General features: G+C 44.0%; 1 protein-coding gene across 4 annotated transcripts in view; it reads right to left on the bottom strand.

Moving 5' to 3' along the window:
• MYO7A (myosin VIIA) overlaps window positions 1-21,761 on the bottom strand; it is a 100,949-nt gene that overhangs the window by 38,299 nt on the left and 40,889 nt on the right. For 2 of the 4 annotated variants that reach the window (XM_064409762.1, XM_064409763.1), the window contains 13 exons: window positions 19,270-19,287; window positions 16,273-16,457; window positions 14,729-14,850; window positions 12,853-12,995; window positions 12,655-12,768; window positions 11,640-11,793; window positions 10,901-10,977; window positions 9,586-9,705; window positions 8,246-8,388; window positions 7,658-7,868; window positions 7,045-7,180; window positions 6,525-6,631; window positions 3,085-3,141 (listed from right to left, as the gene is read on the bottom strand). In XM_064409762.1, coding sequence (XP_064265832.1) covers window positions 3,085-3,141; window positions 6,525-6,631; window positions 7,045-7,180; window positions 7,658-7,868; window positions 8,246-8,388; window positions 9,586-9,705; window positions 10,901-10,977; window positions 11,640-11,793; window positions 12,655-12,768; window positions 12,853-12,995; window positions 14,729-14,850; window positions 16,273-16,457; window positions 19,270-19,287 — 1,587 coding nt within the window. The remainder of the gene's footprint in view (window positions 1-3,084; window positions 3,142-6,524; window positions 6,632-7,044; window positions 7,181-7,657; window positions 7,869-8,245; window positions 8,389-9,585; window positions 9,706-10,900; window positions 10,978-11,639; window positions 11,794-12,654; window positions 12,769-12,852; window positions 12,996-14,728; window positions 14,851-16,272; window positions 16,458-19,269; window positions 19,288-21,761) is intronic. The other 2 variants (XM_064409761.1, XM_064409764.1) reach the window with 2 other exon arrangements.

Below are 21,761 nucleotides of genomic sequence, written 5' to 3' on the forward strand. Positions count from 1 at the left end.
TCCCCAGCTGGCTGGTGCCTTGCATTTCTTTCCTGCATGCATCCAGATCTGGCAAAAAGCAGTGGTGCCATCTCCATCCTTACATCTCAGGACTTTTTGCTGGGAGGGATTTGAAGGAAGGGACAGTGACCAGAGAGCAGCTTGTCTTCCTGTCCAAATAGTCAGAGCGGTCTGGGCTCCCCCTGTCAAGACCACATCATCCCATTCAGGGATGATATTTCAGAGCCTGACATTTGTGCACAGACCCCTCTCAATGGTGGGCACCACCCCTATGGGCACTTTTTGGTCTCTCAGACACACAATAAATAACAAGTGTTTTGCATCAACTTCATCCTTCAGGGATGGGTGACCCCTCTCAAGAAATTGTCGTCCCTTCTGCCTCACCTCAACACCAGCTCAGAGAGAATCACACCTCTTCCCTTACTTCAACAAAGTGACCCTTCAATAAAACGACTTCAAAAACAAGGAGTGGAGCAGCCTCTCAACATAGCCTAGCAAGTCACTGAAAATATAGGGTTTACTGCAGAGGAGAAGCTTTGTTTTTTAAGCTAAAACCAGACCCAGTCCCCGTAGCCTGATGGATAAAGGGCTGATGCATTCTGCTTTTCCCCAGCCAGACACTTCCTAGCTTTCAAACTTTGAGACTGTAACGTCTTTGGGACTCAGACTATCTCTTCACTTGTGTTCATACAAAGCCCAAGCAGAAGGGAGGATGAGACCGTGTAAAATGGGGAAGGATGAGCAGGATTCACAGGTACCATACCCCAGACTGAAGCACTCAGCCTGTGCTTAATATCAAGGAAGGAAAATACTCAAAAACAGAAGAGCAAAACAAGAAAAAGAAGATAATAGATGATTTACAGAGAAGAAGCATGCAGAAGAGAGTTTAGAATGATGTGCAGACCAGCATGACATCCAGACATGCTTCAATTCCACTTCTTTCTGCCATCTCAAGCCAGTCTGAACTTTGGAAGTGCAAACACATACATGGCTGTTTGCAGTAACACCAAGACAAAAGGCAAGGAGAATGGTAACTGAGCCAGAAATGGTAGAGATTATTCCTTCTGTCTCTTTGCACCTTCTCCTCCTTGAAGGACAAGGCTGCTGGTGCACCAGAAACACCATCAGGAGACAACAACCTGCTTCAGTGGAAATGCAGAAAGATGAAATACTTGAGGAGAGCTAGGGAAGGAGGGCAAAGCATGTGCCGCCAGCAATACTTTGGGGAAAGGTTCTGGACAAAGGACCATCCTCCCATCTCTTTAGGATTATAAAGCCACTAAATTGAGCCATGCCAATGTGACATGCAATTTCTGGGCAAAATTATGTTTTTTCTTTGTTATATTTTTGTATGAACTGTCACTGGGGTGACCTTCAGGTGACCACTGAAAGCTGAGGCCACCTCATTCTGCAGCATCATATAGTGAAGAGAGTCTTTCTCCTAAAGGCTGTGCAGTCTGGAAAGCGCCTTCCAATGCAATGGTGACATGGGCTACATAACAGTGCCAAGTATCACTATTTTGAACTACAAACTTTTATATATATATATATATATGTGTGTGTGTGTGTGTGTGTGTGTGTGTGTGTGTGTGAAAAATCATGTGTCTAACAAACATGAACAATTATTATTCATTAGAAAACCTACAAAATGCAATTTAGTTGTAAGATCAACTATGACAACAACAAAGCTCCCATTTCCCTGTATCACCTGTTGACATCTTCAAAGGAAAAAACTGGTCTAAACATTTCTGACAGATTTTGCACATTTGTCTCCTGGATTTAATCCCACCATAGAATCACAGAATTATTAATGTTTTGGGTTGGAAGGGATCTTAAAGTCCATTTAGTTCCAACCCTGGTGCCATGGGCAGTGACACCTTCCATTAGACCAGGTTGATCCAACCTGGCTTTGAACACTTTCAGGGATGGGGTATCCACAGCTCCTCTGGGCAACCTGTGCCAGTGCCTCAGCACCCTCACAGGAAAGAAATTCTTCCTAATACCGCAACTAAACATTTTCTTTTTCAGTTTAAATCCATTCCCCTTGTCCTATCACTCAAGGCTCTCTCCAGCTCTCTTATCCTAACTCAGGAAAGACTATTATTTTTGCTTCAACTCTAGAGCAAGGCCCAGTGATATGTTCCAATTGAAACAATTTAAACTATGATATAGAGGGGAAGAAGTCCACTTCTGGAATTAATGGCTTTCAGTCATTTTGGGTCAGATCCTCCTTATTGGAATTCCAAATCCAAACATCCAAGACACTGCAGAAGTAAAAAGGGATGAAATTCAGCCCCATGCAAAGAGCTGAATTTTGAAAAGCAGGCTAATCCTCTGGTTATCAAGGGTTTGTGGAAATGTGAGCAGAGTCACAAAGCCTATATCATAAAATTTTTAGCACCTTATGGCCAAATAACTAGCAAGCAAGTTTTGGGAAGTAATCAGAACCAGTCAGCACATGAGATGTAACAGAAAAGACTTAAATGAGTGCCAAAAGCCTGTTTTGACAATAATTACAAAATTTCGTATTATCTCGTCTTTGAATGCTTGGATCTGAGGTCCCCCCTGAACAAGTACTAATCCTCCACCTCCAAAAATGATAGCATTTCCTAGCAACCCAGAAATGCAGTCCAAGGGTATCTCTTTGCATGTGAGCTGTCTTGCCTCAGAAAGTGCAAAACAGGGTCAGATTTGCAGCTGTTTTGAGGAATAATGTCCCACTGAAGCCAATTGCGGCACCATGGTAAACAACAGCCAAATCCCAGATGATCCATCTGAAGTTATTTAAAGTGATTCAAATATCAGGGAAAAAATACTCAAAACTTTGGCCGAGCCTGGTTCTGATTTTATCCAAACCAAATTCCCATCATCACAAAGTTCTTCTGAGTTGAGTCCTAGAATTAAGTGACACGGTCATATCCCTGTACCTATTCAACAAGCTGTAAAAATGCTCTCCAACACATTGGTCACTTGAAATGGATTCTCTATAGATAGTACAGGAAGAGGAATAAACCAACAGGAGTAAAGCACAATCCTTGCCAAGGAGAGGTGAGTATACAAAAGAGGAACTCGTATTCAGTTTACCTTTGGTGTGGGTGTGGGCGACTGGCCAAATGTGCTGGATGCATAGCCACAGAGAAACTATATGAAGCACAGGTAAAAAACAAAACAAAACACAAAACAGAGACAGAGAAGAGCAAATAGTGAAAAGAAGGAATAACTGAAATGGGAGCCTGACATTTTTAGTCTCGGAAGTCCAGCTATTATATATTTCATGAACAAAATGCATTAATTCTTAGATTTTTGTATAACCCTCTCCTGGATTTTCTCCTTTGTCTTGATGTTTACTTCTCTGAATGTGAGGGATCTGCCAGTGTTCAGCTCCTGCTTCTTGGAAACAAACTTTATACATTTTTTTAACCTCACTCTTTATCCATCCAATTTCAGCCACTCCCACTCTTCCACACACATCTCTGCTCTCAATATACAGCGATTGGGAAGGTACCAGGAACAAACCACAAAAATTGTAAAGAAATCCCTTCCTTCCTCCTCAATTTTAATCCCAAAAATCACGTATTTTTGATAGAATTTAAACTTTTGCAAGGGGAAACCTCCCCCCACCCCCCAGGTTCCCATTTATTTTTCACTTTACAGAGTTCCATCCCCCACTGCTCCTTCTACCTGTTCCTTGAACAAGCAGTGCTGCCAGACCATACTAGCTAATTCCTCAGTGGAACAGTGTATAACTCCCACTCAATCCATAATTTCATCTGGCACAGCTCAAAGCAATGTTCCTGTTCAGCAAACACATGCAGATAAACCCTCTCTGTGATGACCATGAATAAATGAGACATTACAGCCCCATGTGATCCAGAAATACCCAGTTCTCCCCACAGATTTCATTGTGTGCAGGTATTAGGTCTTTCAGGGACCAAACAGTTACTACAACATTCAAATATACAATCTCAACCAGTTTTCAAATTTCTCTGATCTGTGGCTTTCTCAAGTTTCTGGAATATAAGGGCCCCATTTGAAAGACTGAATGTAAAGCAGATGTGGACTTGTAACTGACTCACAAAATCCTACAAACTCATCAATAAGCTCCTGAGGACCACCATTTGGAAGGTGTTGAGCAAAATGCCTCATGATTTGATTTAGCCCTTAGCACAACAGCCCCTTGTCTCTCTTTAAGAGAAGATGTTATATTTGATTGACCAAGCCTGAGTGTCTCTGGAAAGTTCCTCCACAGACTGCCTCACAGAAGCTTGGGGAAGGCATGCACAGCTCCAAGGCATTCCAAGGACGCTTCACCACAGAGCTTTGCAACATGCAATGTCCATGACCCAGGCTCACTTGCTCCTTCTTTTGGGGCACATAGCCTAAAAAAGGGGCTGAAAACATTACGGAACATTGGTGGAAAGCAATGGAAAAAGCATCTCAGCCCCATGTTGGATCCTGCTTGTCTGGGAATTTTTGTGTGGTGGTGTTCAGGGAATTAGTGCCCTCCAGGTTCACAGTGACATTGTGCATGACTAGAGGAGCTGGCACACAATGTTGGCTCTTCTTCCAGTTCCATGCCATCAGGCTAAAAAATCTCTCATTCCAAAAAGAAACTCAGGCATCATTAAAGTATCAAAGTACAGAGACCACCACTTGGGACAGATTCTGAAGATGTCTAGCAGAACTATAAAAAAAATCTCAAACAGTTTACATTAAAAAAGGGATCCAATGCTTTCAGAGGTTTCAGTTCTCAGATCCTAGACAACATCCAGGCAGACATCTCAACTTTGCTATTATATACTTCCAGCATATTTTAAAGATGCTTTGGTAGGGATCCCTGTGAGAAAGCTTGTGTAACTGTTCAAACCCTTTCACTGATGCCCCAGAGTGCATCTCTGCTCTGCCCAAAGAAGAAAGAAATCACTTCCAAGGTCAACCGCAAAGCTTACACCAAAAATAAAAAAGCAGCGAGGAATAAGCAATAAAAAGCAAAGTAAGCAGCAGCACTGATGTTAAGGGAGTTAGCGTCTATTTCAACAGGAGTATCCACTTCTGAGGATAGCTCTGAACCCAACAGGAGTGTCATGCCAATTGGCAGCTTAATTAGTAATTGATAAATGTTTTCTTATTCCAAATGAAGTCAAAAGAATAATGATCATTAATTTCAGCAGGAGCAAAACTGAATGGCTGAAGGTTATAAACAAGGCTTGCAAAACAGCACGTAGCATTTTCAAAGAAATGTTTTGGGAATGTAAATATTTCTTTCCCTTGGCAAGTAAAGGAATTCAACACTTACAACTTGGCACTCCTGAAAGTCCCTAAGTCCCTTGGTCCATCAGTGGCATTGGCTGGCATTTGGAAATGGGACTCTGACTGCCAGAAAATTTGTTTGCTTTGAAAAATGTTATCCCCACACCTTCTGCAGTCCCATGATTTTTGCCTTGGGAAAGACTGGGAGATTTGGCCATAGTGACTGATCTGTATAAGCTTTCAGATCCTGCAAGACTGACATTTTAAAAATTTGGAAGCAGGGATGAGTACAGAGATTTAGATGTTTAACTTTCCGAAGAAAATACCATACATTTGTGTTAATAAAGATGGAATGATCACTAATCTCAGCATTTAAGCTGGTATCCCAGTAATAAATGCTCATATGGGGTGGAAAGGGTTAAAGCAGTAACTCTGCCTTTCTCTGAAACTTCAGGGCACAAAGTCTTCTCCCACACTGAGCATGGAGTAAACACATAACCTCCTGGAGAACTCAGATATGAAAAGAGGAGCTTTGAAGTTCAGCTTTCATAACTGGTGTTCCCTCTCTGTGCTGTTGTAACAGTAAAACACAACTGTTCCCTCCAAGTCTTGTTGTGGTGCTTAAGGACCAGCAAGATTGTCCTTTTGTTCTACTCCGGTTGACAAATATTTGGCTTTTAGCTGGACTCATAGAAAGCTTTGGGTTTGAAGGGACCTTCAAGGTCACGTAGTTCCAATCCTCCTGCCATAGGCAGGGACATCTTCCAGTAAGCCAGATTGCCTGAACACTTGAACACTTTGAGGAATGGGGCATCCACAGCTTCTCTGGGCAACCTATACCAGTATCTCATCACCCTCACTGGTAAGAACTTCTTCCTAACACCTAATTGAAATCTGTTAGTTTACTTCTCATCCTATTATTCACATATCTGGATGACCTAACTGGAAGGCACAGTTACTTTTCTCTCAGATTTCTACAATCACAAACCTAATTGTTCCAATCCCTACACAAGTCTGAGGGGCCATCAGAGAAAAAAAAAAAAAAAAAAAAAAAAAAAAAAAAAAAAAAAAAAAAAGATGAACCAAATGCAGTGAACTGGGGGCATGAATGTGGATACACCCATGACACTGCATTAACACTTCCTGATGGTTGACTCTCACTAACAGGTTTGGAACACCCCAAGGAGCATAGGAGCAATATGACTCTGCAAATCTTCCACCCCTTCCAGGAACACCCCTCCTCCTGAATGAAGATCTTCTCCCGCCTGCATTACCATTGCCACATCTGCTTGGAAGATCTGCTTGATGAATTTGTTTTTTGAGGAATGCACCAGCTGAATGATGTCTCCATGCAGCGTGTCCCTGTTTTTCTCCAAGAAACCTAGAGAAATAATGGGACAACACATAGATGACACAGTGCAACATGGTCAGCACGTGAGCTGCAAGCAGCTTCTGGGTTATTGGATTGCTGGATGTTCTTGGTGAGGTAATGGGAGTAATGAGCGGGCAGAGAGAGAGAGAGACCATGAGAAGGAAGACAGAGGTGCATCTTCAGACTGGACTGAGGATGCAGTGGTGCAAAGCACTGCCATTCTGTCACAGGCACACGTGAATGACACAGCACCAAACTCTGCAGCTCATGGGCACAGCTGGAGGGTCAAGTCATTGCAGCCAGAAAAGGAAAACATTGACACGACCATGGACTACCACCCTGCCCTGCTCCAACACAGTAGTGGCTTGTCTGCCCGTGAATATCCCCTCATACCCTGCAGTGCTCTAGGAACTGCCCCATACCTTTTGTTTCGTAGTAAACAATTCCAGCAAAATGGTTAATGCCAAACTGGGTTTCGTAGTTATTCTTCGGAGGAATATAGTTGGTGTTAAGCTTGTGCTGGGAGTTCAGCTTGTGTAACATGGTGGCATCTGTACCCTGCACATGCATGAAAAGATCTGACATTTAATCAAGTCTATTCCCATTGAAATAACTTTCCAGTAAACAGCACGTTTTCTTTCTTGTCTTGGTGACAATGTGCATTTATGTTGAGAAGTGATATGTTGTAGAAGATATGTCAAGTGCAGAAATTAGGGAAATTTATTAAATATCACTGCTATGTAGTGCTGTATTCAAAATAATGCTCCAAAAGGAGTATATTTAACATTATAATCGCTTAAACTTTGCCAATAGATGTTTTTGAGCCTCTTGCAGGCATATTTTCCCATCAGAAACACTTGTTTCTGTGACAATGATGGAAGAAAATTTAAGAGAGCAATAAAAACTATAACTAGGCAGGCTGCTGGTGAATGTGTGTTTGGGGCTGAGCAGATCCCTCACAGGATGCCAGCATACAAGTGCAAAGGGGATAAAATCAGGAGAGTCAGTGGCAGCAAGGCTGAGCCCAAAACTCACCTTGGGGAACTTGCTCTCCTCGTCAATGAGGGAGATGATGTTCATAGGCTTGATGGCAATCATGTCCAAGGCATCCTGGTTGTCAGTGAACTCGATGTGCTGCCAGTTGATGTTCTCCAGGTTGTACTCCTCCTGCTCTAGTTTGAAGACGTGGCGCACAAAGAACTGTTGCAGGTTTTCATTCGCAAAGTTAATGCAAAGCTGCTCAAAACTGTGGAGGGAAAGTCAAGAAAAGGCCTTTTTATATACATCCTGGTTAATTTTTCTACATCTCTCTGCATGCTTGAAGCAATACTCTCAGACCTTGTCAACTACTCAATAAGGCTGCTGTTAGCTTAGAATTTCTTTATTGGTTCGGACAATCAGTTTTTCTCCCAAATCAATGTTATATGTGTGGTCTAAATCAGTTTAGAAACTGATTGATTAGCTCTGTTTCTCATATTTCTCATATAGAAATTTCTCATATAGAAAAAGGCTTGATCCAACACAGTCCAGTTCACTTCAGGAGATGTGAAAGGACTGCAAGACTTTGAGCTTGGGCTTGTGAAGGAGGATTAAGACCTGGTTCTCTTTTTGGTGGCTCCATACCTGTTCACAGTGAAGTTCTCAAAGCCAAAGATGTCAAGAAGGCCAATGGATCTCCTGATACTTTTGAGTTCCTGGGAAGGAGGTCTGTAAATTGCAGCATTGATCTTCTCCACGATCCACACAAAAAGTCGCCCATAAATTCCCTGCAAGATCCCAAAGATGGAGCTCACTGAGACAGTTCAGCAGTCTGTCCCACTAGTCTGTGTCACCATTTCACCCTTGATGGCACAGGTTCTCCGGAAGCATGGCCAACAACTAGAAAGTTCCTGAGGACGTGCTCACTAACGTTTGTGCCAGTTGCCATAATCTACCATTATGTAGATCAAGGAAAACAGACCTGAAAGCCTAGCTAAAAGCCAACTAAGAGCAAAGCCCCAAAATTGGATAGTGCTAAATTTTGGATCTATGGGCTTGCTGTGAAGCCAGACAGTCCTTTCCTTGGTTTCCACACACTTCTCTTTACAGATTAGCAGAGCAGAGTCATGTTTTGCTGAAAGAACATCTTGCTCACTTGAACAAGGTGCTCACTGAAACACTGCAGCACTGGCTGAACAGTCTGATGATCTAATAACACAGATACTGGTGCTTCAGTAATTCCAGAACGTCATGTTTTAAACTGTTATTAATTATTATTTTATAAGCTACAGCAGTGTGACCAAGAGAGGAGCCCAATTCAAAGGCCCATCACCACTAGGGAATACATTACCAGGATTTGCAGGCTGGTTAGCTATCAAACCAACTTGATCGACCAATTCCCCACAGATAAAAGGAGGACTGAAGTTGGCCAAAGCATGCCAATAATGATTGCATTGCAATTTTACATGGGGCTGCAAACAGCACAGCAGTGATGCCCACCTAGCCAATCAACCTTCTTCACTCCAAAGCCTCAAGATGTTCTAAATGCTCTGATGGCTTCTGGACTGCTCTATCCCTGGCCCTGTGTTTTTCAGCTGTATTTACTGCTGCTTATGTTCCCAAATCCTGAAATTCAGATGTGTGTGCTAGAGGTGTTGGTAGAGGTAGGTGTTGCTCTGATTTACAGCAGCTGAGGATCTTTCTAGAAGCTGAGGTAAAGTAATTTCACAATGCTGAGCGCTTCGTCAGGTTCCCCTTTGAGTACAATCTCCAGTCCAGATTGCGAATCTCTTGCAGAGCAGGTTACCTACGCTCTTTCCATCTCAACTTTTTGTACATCCCAATTAGAACATGGTTTCAGGGGCATTTACTGATCTGAGCTCACACAGGCACCAAGTGAGACTTTTCCTGTGCAGTGGATGCTCCAGAAGGCAGATTTCTTCAGCTTATCAAGAGAAGACATCAGGAAATGCCCTGAGACTTACCTTTACAAAAGCATCCCTCACATCCAGCGCTTGTTCCATGCTGAGAGGGGTGGAGACAGTTTCACCCCTCGTGATTATAGTCCGGCTGGTAAGGCAGTTCATCACGTCCTGAGGCTCAACCTGACAGACACAACACCAAACACAGCTGCTGTACAGGGGAGGTACCTCAAACGAAGACACAGGCTTTTTCAGAGAGAAAAATTAACATTTTTTACTGTATTTTAATCTGGAAGGTGTTCCTGTGACTTAGCATGAGATGTTAATGAAGTGTGGGAAGAGAGGATGAGAAAGCAGAGCAAAGCCTGCAAAGCTGTTATGCTACCAGCATGGGTTAAAGCTTTGCATCACCTTGACCCCTTTTTATACTTCTTCAGGGAAATGTCCACTCCCTAAGTGGACAGAGAACTGTGGGTCACACTCTGGGACCAGCAGTGCCTATGGAGATGAGATGACGTCCCTGTTAGGTCTTGAGAAGGCCACTGAAGAATGCTCCAATCACTGCATGGATGATTTCAGTGAGGGTCATCTCACGTCACTCTTCAGATACACAGAATATATATGACATCTGTCTCAAGTACCTTTATGAACTTTCTTTATATCAGTGAAGAAAACACCCTACTTTAGGGACTGAGGTATTTTGGATGCCCTTTCTAGGACAATGCGCTAGACCTATCTGCTGGTATGAAGGGGACCTCAGATAATTGGATCATGGAATCATAGAATATTTTGTGTTGGAAGGGACCTTTAAAGATCATCTAGTTCCAACCCCCAACAGGAACAGTTTCTTCTAGACCAGGTTGCTCAAAGCTCCATCACACCTGGCCTTGAACAAGCCCACAAGTGGAGCAGCCACAAAATCCCTGGGCAACCTGTTCCAGCGCCTCACCACCCTCAGTGAAGAATTTCTTAGTATCAAATTTAAACCTGTCCTCTTTCAGTTTGAAGCCATTCTGCCTTGTCCTATCATTCACTTGTCAAAAGTCCCTCCTCCAGTTCTCTTGGAGCCCCTCTAGGTACTGAAAGGGGCTCTAAGCTTCTCTTAAGGGGCTCAGAGCCTTCTCTTCTCCAGGCTGTCTCCATAGAAGAGGTGCTCCAGCCCTCTGAGTATCTTTGTAGCCTCCTCTGGCTACTCAGCCCAGATGGAGACATTCACCCTTCACGCTGCCAATGCATGACACAATATTGCTTATCCAGGCCTCTTCAGCCTCCTGGAGCTGGTGGTGCAAGGAGAGGCTGGCTCAGACAAAGCTTTGCCGCAATACTAAAAACGTGTGATGGAACCAGAAAGGAGCAGCAGCACTGCAGGGCCACTGACCTCTAGCAATGTTGCTGCGGTGATGAGCGATGCTGACTGAACAACCTCGCAGGCATCCAGGTTGTCATAGGTCCGAGCTGGGGAAAGAAAGGCAGAGGGAAAGCCATCAGCAAGGGACGTGTCTCTGAAGAAAGTGGATGGGGTGAGGGAAAGGGTCTTTCTCCACTGCCTCTGTGTGATGTCCTGACAAAATCTGGCCATCAGAAGGGAGAGAAAAGTTCACGCATCTGCAGAAGTCCTGCTGCTGACTGCAAAGGACCTGTACTCTGCTCTGCCAGACCAGATAGTAAAGAATGTAGAAATGTTTTAGCATCTAAGTGCTTTAGGCTTCTGTCTTCTGAAGAGGCTTTTAAAATCACTGTGTCATTTCTGACAGCAGAGCTGCTTGGTACATTTACAAAGGCATATCCAACCACACAGGCACCTGTCAAACACTCCATTAGTCTCTCTTTGTAAAACCTGAGTCTACTGAATGGCCTGTGTCCATATTCCACCTCACAACACTGTGAAACAGAAACGTGGATGTCATTGAGCACACTGCAGCCTGGCAGTGCTGCTGTGGGCAGGTGGAATTATTCCTTATTCCTTGTCCTTACAATGCCATAATAAACACCTGAGTGCCTGGCATGGCACCATGGCAGGTGTTCTGGATACAGTCCTACATCCCTAAGCTTGGCTCCCTGTCAGCAGCCAGAATAAAGAGCAGCAGTGCACTGGACCATGTATTTTGTCCTTTTACCTTCATATTGCAGGTTGCCCATGTGCAGGATGGCAGCCAGCAGCTTGGAGATCTCCCAGTTCTCGGTGTCGGTGAACATGAGGACCTTCATAGCGGAGCGGATATTGGCGTACTCCTTGCTGTCATCTCTGCCATCACAGGTTGTGCAGTTACCCTGGGGAGGCAAATGGGGCACACACTGGGTGATAGCACTGGTTATACTCCAGTGCTCCCTGGCGTGAGGCAAAGCCAGGGAGCACTGGAGTATAACCCTAAGCTATCAGGGCTTCCCCCAGAACCAGCAAGGTTTTGTTTAAGGGATGATGCTGAACTTGGAGATCTGGCTCTGCTCTTTGTCATATTCTATGACTCAGTGCTGAGCCTTGTGATCTACACTTACCCCTGTTGTTCCCAGGTACCCTGCATCTGACTGTCATCAGCAGAAGAGAAAAAGCTCTCTGAGATGGGGATAGAGAGCTGGAGGCTCCCACTGATCCAGTTAGAAAGCTGGGTCCCAGCCTTATTGATGATGTACCAGCTTTAATTACACCTGCCTCTATCAGCTCCTCTGGATATCAACACTGGTATATAGGGAGTGGGATTGGAGATTGCTGGCCCAGTCACGCACTTGGAGCACACAGAGCTCAGTCCCATACTTTGCTGAGAACATGCCATCCAGACAAGCACTCCTCTACACCCATCACTGCCTCAAGAGCAGCAGGTCTTATCTAACACCCTGGCTACTTCCAAACACGTGGCATGGGCACCACACGCCATCCCATCCAAGCTTGTGTTCTACTTCACAGAAAGTGTGGAAATAGCCTGGTCTAGACACAGGGATTAAGGATTTCCACTAAGACTATGAGCCTTGTGGTGGTGAGACAAAGAGATCTGTCAAACTCTGTGGCTAAGGCTCAGAAAGGTCATAACCAGCAAAGCAGCTCTTGGATGCAGAAGCACCTCTCTTTTCCTTCTCCCTTGCTAAGGACCTTTCACCACATCACCCCACCAAACCTCTGTTTCACTGCTCTCTCACCATCGCAAGGTAGTTGTAGTCCGTGGCTTTCCCAAGACCCAGCTTCTTCTTCTGCTCCACAGTCATTCCTCTCAGCATGCAGTAGAACACGTGGTAATTCCTCTCATCCTGGGCCTACAGGAAAAGAGCAAGTGCCAGCTCTGTGAGAACAGCACGGCAAAGGTCGGCTGCCCACGCCTCGCAGGTGTATCACCTTACCTGCCTGCACACCCGGGACTTCTCCAGCAGGTACTGCTCAATCTTTGCCCCCTCTATGGCTCCCCTTTTGTTGAAGTGGATGTCGATGTACTTCCCAAATCGGCTGGAATTGTCATTACGGATGGTCTTCGCGTTCCCGAAAGCTGCAAGAATTATGGTGCGTTAGAGAGGGTCTGATGCAGGGAGGATGATGGATCAGGTCTCATTAAGGGAGGAAAAGTCAAAAGAATGAGGCTGAGAGGGTTAAAAGCAGCCTCAAAGCCTTCCTTTAAGTTTGGCTGATCAATTTCATCTCAATGTGAGGAAACAAGATGTATACCAGATGACTTTTCTTGGAAATACAGAGAGGAGCACAGAAGAGGAAGCTTGGGAATAGGGTGACCTTATCAAGGAAGAAAGGCTAGGATGGTAGGATTTGGGCAGCAGCTGATGAAATTAGAGGAGAGTTGAGCAAGAGTATGAAAGATGACACTGTGCAGAAAATGACAGAGATGCTGGCGAGTAATTTGATGACTAAGAGGGAAAGAAAAGGGAAAATATGTCCAAAAGGGGAATACAGACAACTAAGCCAACCTCCAGTGGAAAACTTCTCCCTGCAAGCAGACTGTGCAGAGAAAGGTACCCGTGTCCATCCTCTGTTGGGTGTGGATGAGCGCCCTAAACCAGCACACCCTGCAATTTCTGCTCCAGGATTTCTGGAAGGTGATGGACATGCACTTGAATTACAGAGCTTCTCTTTCCTGAATCTCAGCAGTGACCAACTGCATATTCAATATTGCCCTGTGTGGTTGTCACATTTCTGTTGGTTCCTAGAGGGTTATTTACCAAGCAGAGGAGGTAAAAATCACAGAATGATTTGGGTTGGAAGGGACCTTCAAGATCATCTAGTTCCAACCCTTCTGCCAAGGGCAGGGGCACTTCTCACTAGACCAGAACAGCTCCAATGTTATTCTTTAAAGAAAATACAGTTTTTCTGTGTAAGCGTAAAAGGTACATCTGGCATCATGTTGGGTCAAGAGGGTTAGATAACCTATTTAATTTACAGATATCCAATTAAAACAGTGGGGTTGATCACAGTAACAGCCTGCCAATGAACCTATTAAGGCCACAAGCTGATTCTCATTATCTGGTTCTTTCTTGGACTCCTCTATTTCTTTTTCTGCATTTTGCTGCCATTCATTGGTCTTAGAAGGAAAAGGTGGGGGGCGGGGGGGGATGGTTTGCTATTGTATACAGCCAGCAAAAGGTGCTGTGAGGCTCAGGTCCTATTAAACTGATGTTTTATGGAACCATCTGAGAATAGGAATAGGATTTTTGCAGCTATGGCTAAAAAAGCAAGCAATTAGTCAGCTGAATGCAACACTGATGGGACACTGAAGCTCTGCATGCAGTCCAGCACTGGAGGAGGTGGTGAGATTTTTCAAAAGAGCTTTGATTGAACATCAGATATGCAATAACGTATTGACCAGCACTTTTACACACTACACAGAGAATTAGGTAAATTTCAGGGGTTTGTATGGATTTTCTGGGGGGAAAAAAGTACTGTTTTAAGTGGAAAACGACTTTTTTTTTTTCAATTTTTAAAGTAACAAAACAGTTGAAAAAATAATACAGGTCAGCTGAAATGCTTTGCTTTCAACAATAGTTGTCAAAAATATTAAAGGAAACACTGACAGCTCGAATCAGAGAAAATGAGTATTGTGAAAAATAAATTTAGATGGAAAGAATCTGAATGTGTTGTCTAGCAAAAGTGTACTTAAAAGAAATAAATTTGTCACTTTTTTGGAAACTTAAAGTGTGACGGTTTTCTTTTATGGTCCTGAATCTGTTTCTTATTTTTTCCAGCAAAAGAATTCTTTATTATCTGAGGCCTCACCTTCCAAGATGGGATTTGCCTCCAGGACCTGCTGCTCAATCCAAGAGTGCTGACCACTGATTGCTGCCAGAAACTGCAGAATCAGTTTTGTGCTTTCTGTCTTCCCTGCTCCAGATTCTCCACTGCAAAGACAAAGGAGTGGAGGTCAGTGCGAGCCATGTTGCATCCCTGCAAATGCCCCTCCCTCTGTCTCCAAAGGAACTTCTCTCTCTTGTGTCTCTTCTGCTAGGATAGGCAGGATGAGACCATTAAGGATCAGTTTCCAGCATCCCAAGGACTGGTTGTGGGACAAATGGTAGGACATGGTACCAGACAGCTTCCAGCCAAGATCCAGATTTTCTCCATGTTCCATGTGGCCCAAGCTGTTGCTTGAGTTTGGGTATCCCCAGCAAATGCCATCATTCAATCAGCACTAAGAAGGTCATGAAATACTTTCAGTCAGTGCTTTTCCAGGTATGATCACCAGACCATGACCCTGTGGTCCAGGATCTAGCTGCTCCCATGGGACATCATCACCAGTCTTGAGCTGTGATAAGGCAGACTGAAATACAGCCTTTTACCAGAAGAGAATAGACAGGTCTCCTAGGCTTGTTCTAACAAGGAGCAGGTGAGAGAGGAGAAGCTTATGGGGCAGGAAGCCAGAGCTATTCCTTAAACTCTTCTCTTCACTGAAAGATAACCTCAGTTATCTTGTGAAAGGCTGGGCAGAAATATTTGGGTGTCTGATACATGGGGTAGCCAAAATAAGTGACCAAAACAGACCTTCCTAACATTGAGTATCTAGCCTTGGCCTCATGGGCAAATAGTTTCACTTTTCAGGCCACTGACACACTGCAGGGACTCTCCTATGAGCCCCATGTGATGCTTTTTTAGACCAGCAAAATAAGCCTTACTTAATGGCCTTTTCAGACTCATGTATGTGAAATACTGCACACAGGATGTTACAGAGTTATGGTTTTTCATGCAATGAAACTTAGGGTAGGCGTGCCTTGGTGAAAGGGGTGCTTCATATGAAAAAAACCTGTGGTTTCAACATTTATTCGATTGTGTTGGAGAGTTGAGGACATCAAATCTGGCTCATACAACCATCTGGGACAGATACTGGAGGGAAGTATACCCATAACTGTGACCAGGTGCTCCTTGGTGCCCAAGGATGATCATTCCAGAGCAGAGCCATGCATGGAGACACCGTTCAGGAGTGTGAATGACCACAGGTCCAGTGACCAAGCTTGTCCCTGACCTTTCCTTGTGCAGAAAGCATCCATGTTTGCATTTTTCATGTCTGTGGGAGTACTGAGCTTAAATTTAAAAGTGGAGGTTAAAGATGAATATTTGGTTGTAAGGCTAAATACCAAAGTATTGACAAAGCACCTCTACCAGGAACAGAGTGACTGCGAACAGAGACCTCCTCTGCACTGGGAATATGTGGATGGAAGATCTAATCAGTCATTCAATGTCTGACTCTATCTATAAGCTATTCCAAATCAAGCATGTTGCATCTGTTCAGCATCTGCTGTCAGGATATGACCCATTTGGAAACTCACCTTATGATGCAGCACTGGTCCTTGTTGTTGCGCTGCATGTTGAAGTAGCAGTTGTCAGCAATTGCGAAGATATGTGGTGGCATCTCACCAATCTTTTTGTTGGTATAGAGGCGTATCTGCTCAGGTGAGTAGATGGGTAGGAGCTGGTAGGGGTTTACTGCCACCAGTATTGAACCAGTGTATGTCTGGAGGAGAAGCACATAAAGGTTTATGGGGACAGTGAGGTGTAGCTGAGAGACTTCAGCAGCGTGGATGGGGTGTGGATGGAGGCCAGAAAAATCAAAGCTTTTTAAAAGCTGGATGAATGATGATGCTCAAGTCAGAAATGCTTGCAGGGGGAGCCTGGAGTAAAATGGGAACAGAAGTACCAGAATACCTAAATCAGTTCATATTCAGCCTTGCTCATGCACAGCATGGTTTCAAGCCTTAATTCATAGTTTGTATGCTCCAAGTTAAGATTCAGAGACTTAAGAGAAGCTCATATTTGCAAAAATATCACCAGAACGAGCATATATCCAGACGTATCTACTGCATTGCATATACAAGAAACCATAGGTGAAAGAAACCTGACAATTACTCCCATATCTCAAGGCAGGACCAATTGGATCTCAACCATTCTGACAGATGTCTATCTAACCTGTTTTTATCGATCCACAGCAGCTGTTAAACTTCCCTCTGCAATGCATCCTTCTCTACATCTCAGTCTAACCAAATCTCTCCATACTTCAGTTTAAATCTTGTCCTGTGCAGATGGATATTGCCCACAAAGCCCTGACATATCCCTTCTCATCTATTTCTGAAATTTTGTAAATGGCCTTTGGTCTAGCTGTCCTGGGCCTTGGGTAGCAAACTCCTCTGTAGTGCCTTCCTCTTTCCTTTCTGCCCTTCCAGATGCTGTTTCTCTCAAGCCTCTCATCAAAGGACTCATGAACTTTGTTATCTTGCTCTGATGCAATGCCAAGCTTATGAAGTTTGGCCACATCCCAAGCTCAAGGCAGAGAATAAGGATCTCCTTCCCATTTCATCTGTCTAAAAGTCCATGTCTAGAGCAGCTGAGTCAATGGGCCTCCACCTTGGGCTAGCCAAGGGGCATGAGATGCAGGCTACTTTCACTCTGTGACTTCAAAGAATTCAAGTCACTTTCTCTAGGTTAATTTTTAGCAACTGAAGTTATAAGATTAATCTTACCTTTCTTTCCTGCTGCAACCAGCTGTGAAAGTGCCCCCACTACTGCATAAGTTTTTTCAGGAAACAAAATAAGCAATTTAAACATTCATATAATCCTTATGGGTTTTCATCTGCATGGCTTAAACCCAGTAAGACTTTGGCACAAAGCAACAAAGTGGCACAGCCAAGGATGCTTGTGAGAGAGAAGAAATAATTTGCTCCCATCTGTCCGAAACTTGCCACCAGTTCAGGCCTCCTGAAGGCAGCCAGTAGGTGGCAATTGTGTCCCATAGTAGGGAGGGTGAAAACCATTAGGGGCTCCTCACCTTCTACTCTCATGGCCAACACGAGAGCAACTTTCACTTCAGTCCCATATGAGGTTTGACTTTACAGTGCTAACTGAGAATGGACACAATACTCTTCTCTGTAACGGGGGATTACGTGCCAGTAAGGGAAAAAAGCTCTTTGAGCTCCAGAACAATGTTGTCACAACTCCATAGAGTAGAAATTGGCTGTGAAATTATGTAGACTAGATTTTAGAAGAAGAAGGTATTGGAAAAAGGGAGCAGAGACATCCCAGAGAAGCCTTCAAAGGGGACAGAACAGGTAACCTCAGTGCTCAGTGGAGGAGGGAGCTCAATTTCTGAATGGAATTATGACACCAAGATCCCTAATGAAGACTCCTTTGAGTCTTCATTACTTCATTCATTTCCTCTTTACAATTTATCATCAGGTTAATTTTAGGGACATTTTGACATTTTTAATCTTCCTTGAGCTTTTTTTTTTTTTTTTTTTTTTTTTAAAATCTAACTCCTTGCAGAGGTCTCTGAAATCACTGCATTTCAGTAACACTGGTCTGCCCTGCCACAAATGTAAACAGAGAGGTTTTTAAAGTGTTAACCATTAGGTATTCTTTCTGGATGCTCCCACTGACCCTTCCCTTGTGATCCACAAAACACTTTGTCAGCATGAACTCTCGTACTGCTGCTTGTTTTCGTGGGTCATTCCTAGTTGATAAATAATCACAATTTGCCCAATTCTCACAGCTGACAGAAGGCAAAACCTTGTTACTCTGTTGATCAGGGGCCAAAGGGCACTTCCAAGGAAATAGTAGCTTACTGGTTTCTATTGCTGGGTGATGTCAAAGCCCTTTTCTATTGGAAAAATAAAGCTTTACTGAGAGCAGGGACTCTGCCTTAGCTGACCACAGGAACCACATCTCACAGCAAATTCATTACTGCCTGCATGACCTACATTTTAATTAGCCCCAAACAAATCCTTTCTGAGCCTGCTTCCCTCGCTACCCAGAACACCATGGCTGACTTCATCTGGATTGTTATGGGGTTAAAGCTCTACCAAACATTACTGCATTTTGGCAGCCCTTAGAGAGCAACAGCAGGCACTGGTTTTATCTCCAGATAGAGATTTAACCTTACTCAGAAGTCCAAACTCCCCACCAGACTCTCTTGCTATTCAACATAGTTTCTCTTGCTGTGTGCAAGCCAAACTAAGGGCAAGAAGCCCTTGTTGAAGATTTTCATATTTTGCTGCAGACATTTCTTCCCTTCAAGTTAAGGTCATTACTGAGAAGCACTTAAAGCTTTAACCACATTCACAGGTTGGGGACTTTCCAGCTCTGGAAACCTGTCACAACTTCAACATGTGGGTCAAGCTCTGCACCAAAGTGGATGGATGCTCTCCATGAATTTATGAAGCAGCAGCAATGGTGGTGCAAAGTAAATGAGAAGGCCACAACGGTGAACAGAAAAAGGTGATTCAGTGGAAGGCATGACAGCAATTGCAAATGACATTGCCAGGCATCATACTTACCCTCCCGCCGCAGTTTGTCTTATGAGTAAAATGTGAGGGAGAAGAAAAAGGGAAATTATATTTTATTAGAGCAGAACTACAAGCTCCAGAAAGCTAAGGACACAAGGAAACAAGAGGAACTGAAGTCCCACTGGGAAAGTAATCATTTACTCAGGAAGCTCAGAAATCCTTTCAAGCAGTGAAACTTCACTGTCTTTGAGACAGTGCTAATTCTACCACAGAAGAAAAACCAGCTCAGCAGACTGGGTGTCCCCTGCATCCATGGCACTCATATGGTGGTACCTTGGCTTTGCAAAACTGTCATCAATATTTACCACATCCAACACAAATCTACTCCTCCTAGTGCCATCACTCCTAATAGCTGAGATCTAAGGTTGGGCTCCTGAGCCTCCAACTACACACCTGTAGAAAGAAGTGGTGTGCATGCCTCTCTATCAAGCTATGCACTCTCTGTCATTTTGAGACTGTCATTCTGATTTTGAGATTGCTCTAATTGCTGTGCTGTGCCCAGTTCCCGGGCTGGCACTCCAAAGCCATTAGTGGTGTGGAGTAATCAAGACACAGTAACATGGAACCCCTGTGATGCAAATGTCCTTGTGGGATGTGGCCATCCCTTAGGCAGGAACTCTGTAGGACACACTGCACTGTCACCATCGGACCAGAAGAACTTGTAGAGAAACTGATGTGGTTATTGTGTCACTTCAGCCCAAATCACCACCCACACTCACCTCCAGGCTAAAAGTTGCCCTTTGCATCAGCCTTTATTAGGATGATGTTGCCAAACAACACTTTGCACAGTGCTTATTTGTGTTCCTAATCTTCCTGGATGCCTGTGAATAGCTTGGCAAGGGAGCTCAGAGACAGAGCTCTTCCGAAGGAGCTTTGTGTATTCACATGCAATCTGATGATACTGTACACACAGAATTGTATCTGTGGACCTCAGGTCAGTTGGAGAGGCAACAGGCATTTGCTGGATAACACAGACACCCCAAAAGAGATACACAGACACCACTGAAAAAATACCAAACACAATTCAAACTTTCTCAGAGAGAGTGGCAGGAATCCACTTTGTGCCACTGCAGGGTGCCCACAAGCAGGGGGAAAAGGGGCAATGCTCAATGGGTAAATTCAAGTTCCTTGAATGAGCCAATCAGCTACAAATTACTGGCCATCTGTACTTCGCAGGTGGCACTCAGGTTGCTTGAATTCAGTTATCCACATGAGTGCTGCACCTAACCTTGAAGATGGATATGCTTTGAGCTGGGAGAGGTTGGACTATAGACCTCCAGCTTAAAATTTTCTTCCAGCGTAAACTCCTCTATGATATCCAAGCTTCAGTCAGCTCAAAAGCATCTGAGAGGCACTTCTGTTAGCATAGCTGAAAGGCAGTCTTGGCTCTGCTGGCTCTATTGACATGGATGCCCATGGAGACACCACCTCAAGTATGAATTTGGGCTATTAACTTACTGGTTTACCATTATAAATGGCAAGAAAATTTGATTACAAAGGGAGAAACCCAGTTCATCTAATGTGGGAATAATTTTCTGATTATACTGTTTTCATCTAAACTGACAATATATGGCCTTAGGCAACATGCACAACAAATAAAATGTCTGGGGGAGAGATGCATTTGGAGGTCTCTATTCTCCCCCAGGCTTTGGGGACTTATGGGTGCCTTTTCAGCACCCATGTCCCCTTTCTCCAGAATTGGACTCCATCTCTGAAAGAAGAGATGGATATCTCCCAGAGAGGGGAAAAGAGCTGTCAGTCATATTAACAGCCTGTGCAGCAGAGTGGTGTCTGCTCCATCACTGTCCAGCCCTAATCCAAAATCATCCAATCAAAAAGCACTAGACATCAAGCAGTGATGAACAAACAGACTTGATAGATAACATCCCACCCATACTCTGTTAGCTTATTTTATCTGTGAAGTCTAACTGTCTTGCAATTCCCTCCAGCCTGAAAATCTAGTAGTCTCTAGAGCTTTTAAAAATTAAATGGCCAGGAGGCTTTGAAAAGGCCTTCAAAGGCACAGCAAGCACTTACCTGAACATCTGAAAACTGTAGGATTTAAGAGTAATACCAAATTTTCCATCTTTGCAAAGGCTGTTTGAGTACATTATCTAGCAGTAAACACATGTGCACTCTGAATTTCTGTCTGAAGGATGTGCAGAAGACTACACAGCATAGAGAACATTGATGAAACCAGCAGAGACTTGAATGCTGACTCCTGTCCTGCTGGGGAGGTGGCATTTGGAATGCTGTCACACAGAAGAGAGATGCAGCTCTGACTGGTTCCCTGTAAACCCCTCAATCTGTGAATGTCTTGGATGGCAAGGCTGCACTGGGTCCACTGGGCATGACATGACTGAGCTGACCAAAGGAAGGACACTGCTGTCCTCAGAGATCAGCTGCCAGGATCCCAGGCAGCTAAGGGCTAATAAACCATGAACACAGACTGGGGAGGTTTTTTAGAGCTGTTCTGGGAGTTG

This window comes from Passer domesticus, chromosome 2 (genome assembly GCF_036417665.1).
Source record: "Passer domesticus isolate bPasDom1 chromosome 2, bPasDom1.hap1, whole genome shotgun sequence".
Classification (NCBI taxonomy): Eukaryota; Metazoa; Chordata; class Aves; order Passeriformes; family Passeridae; genus Passer; species Passer domesticus.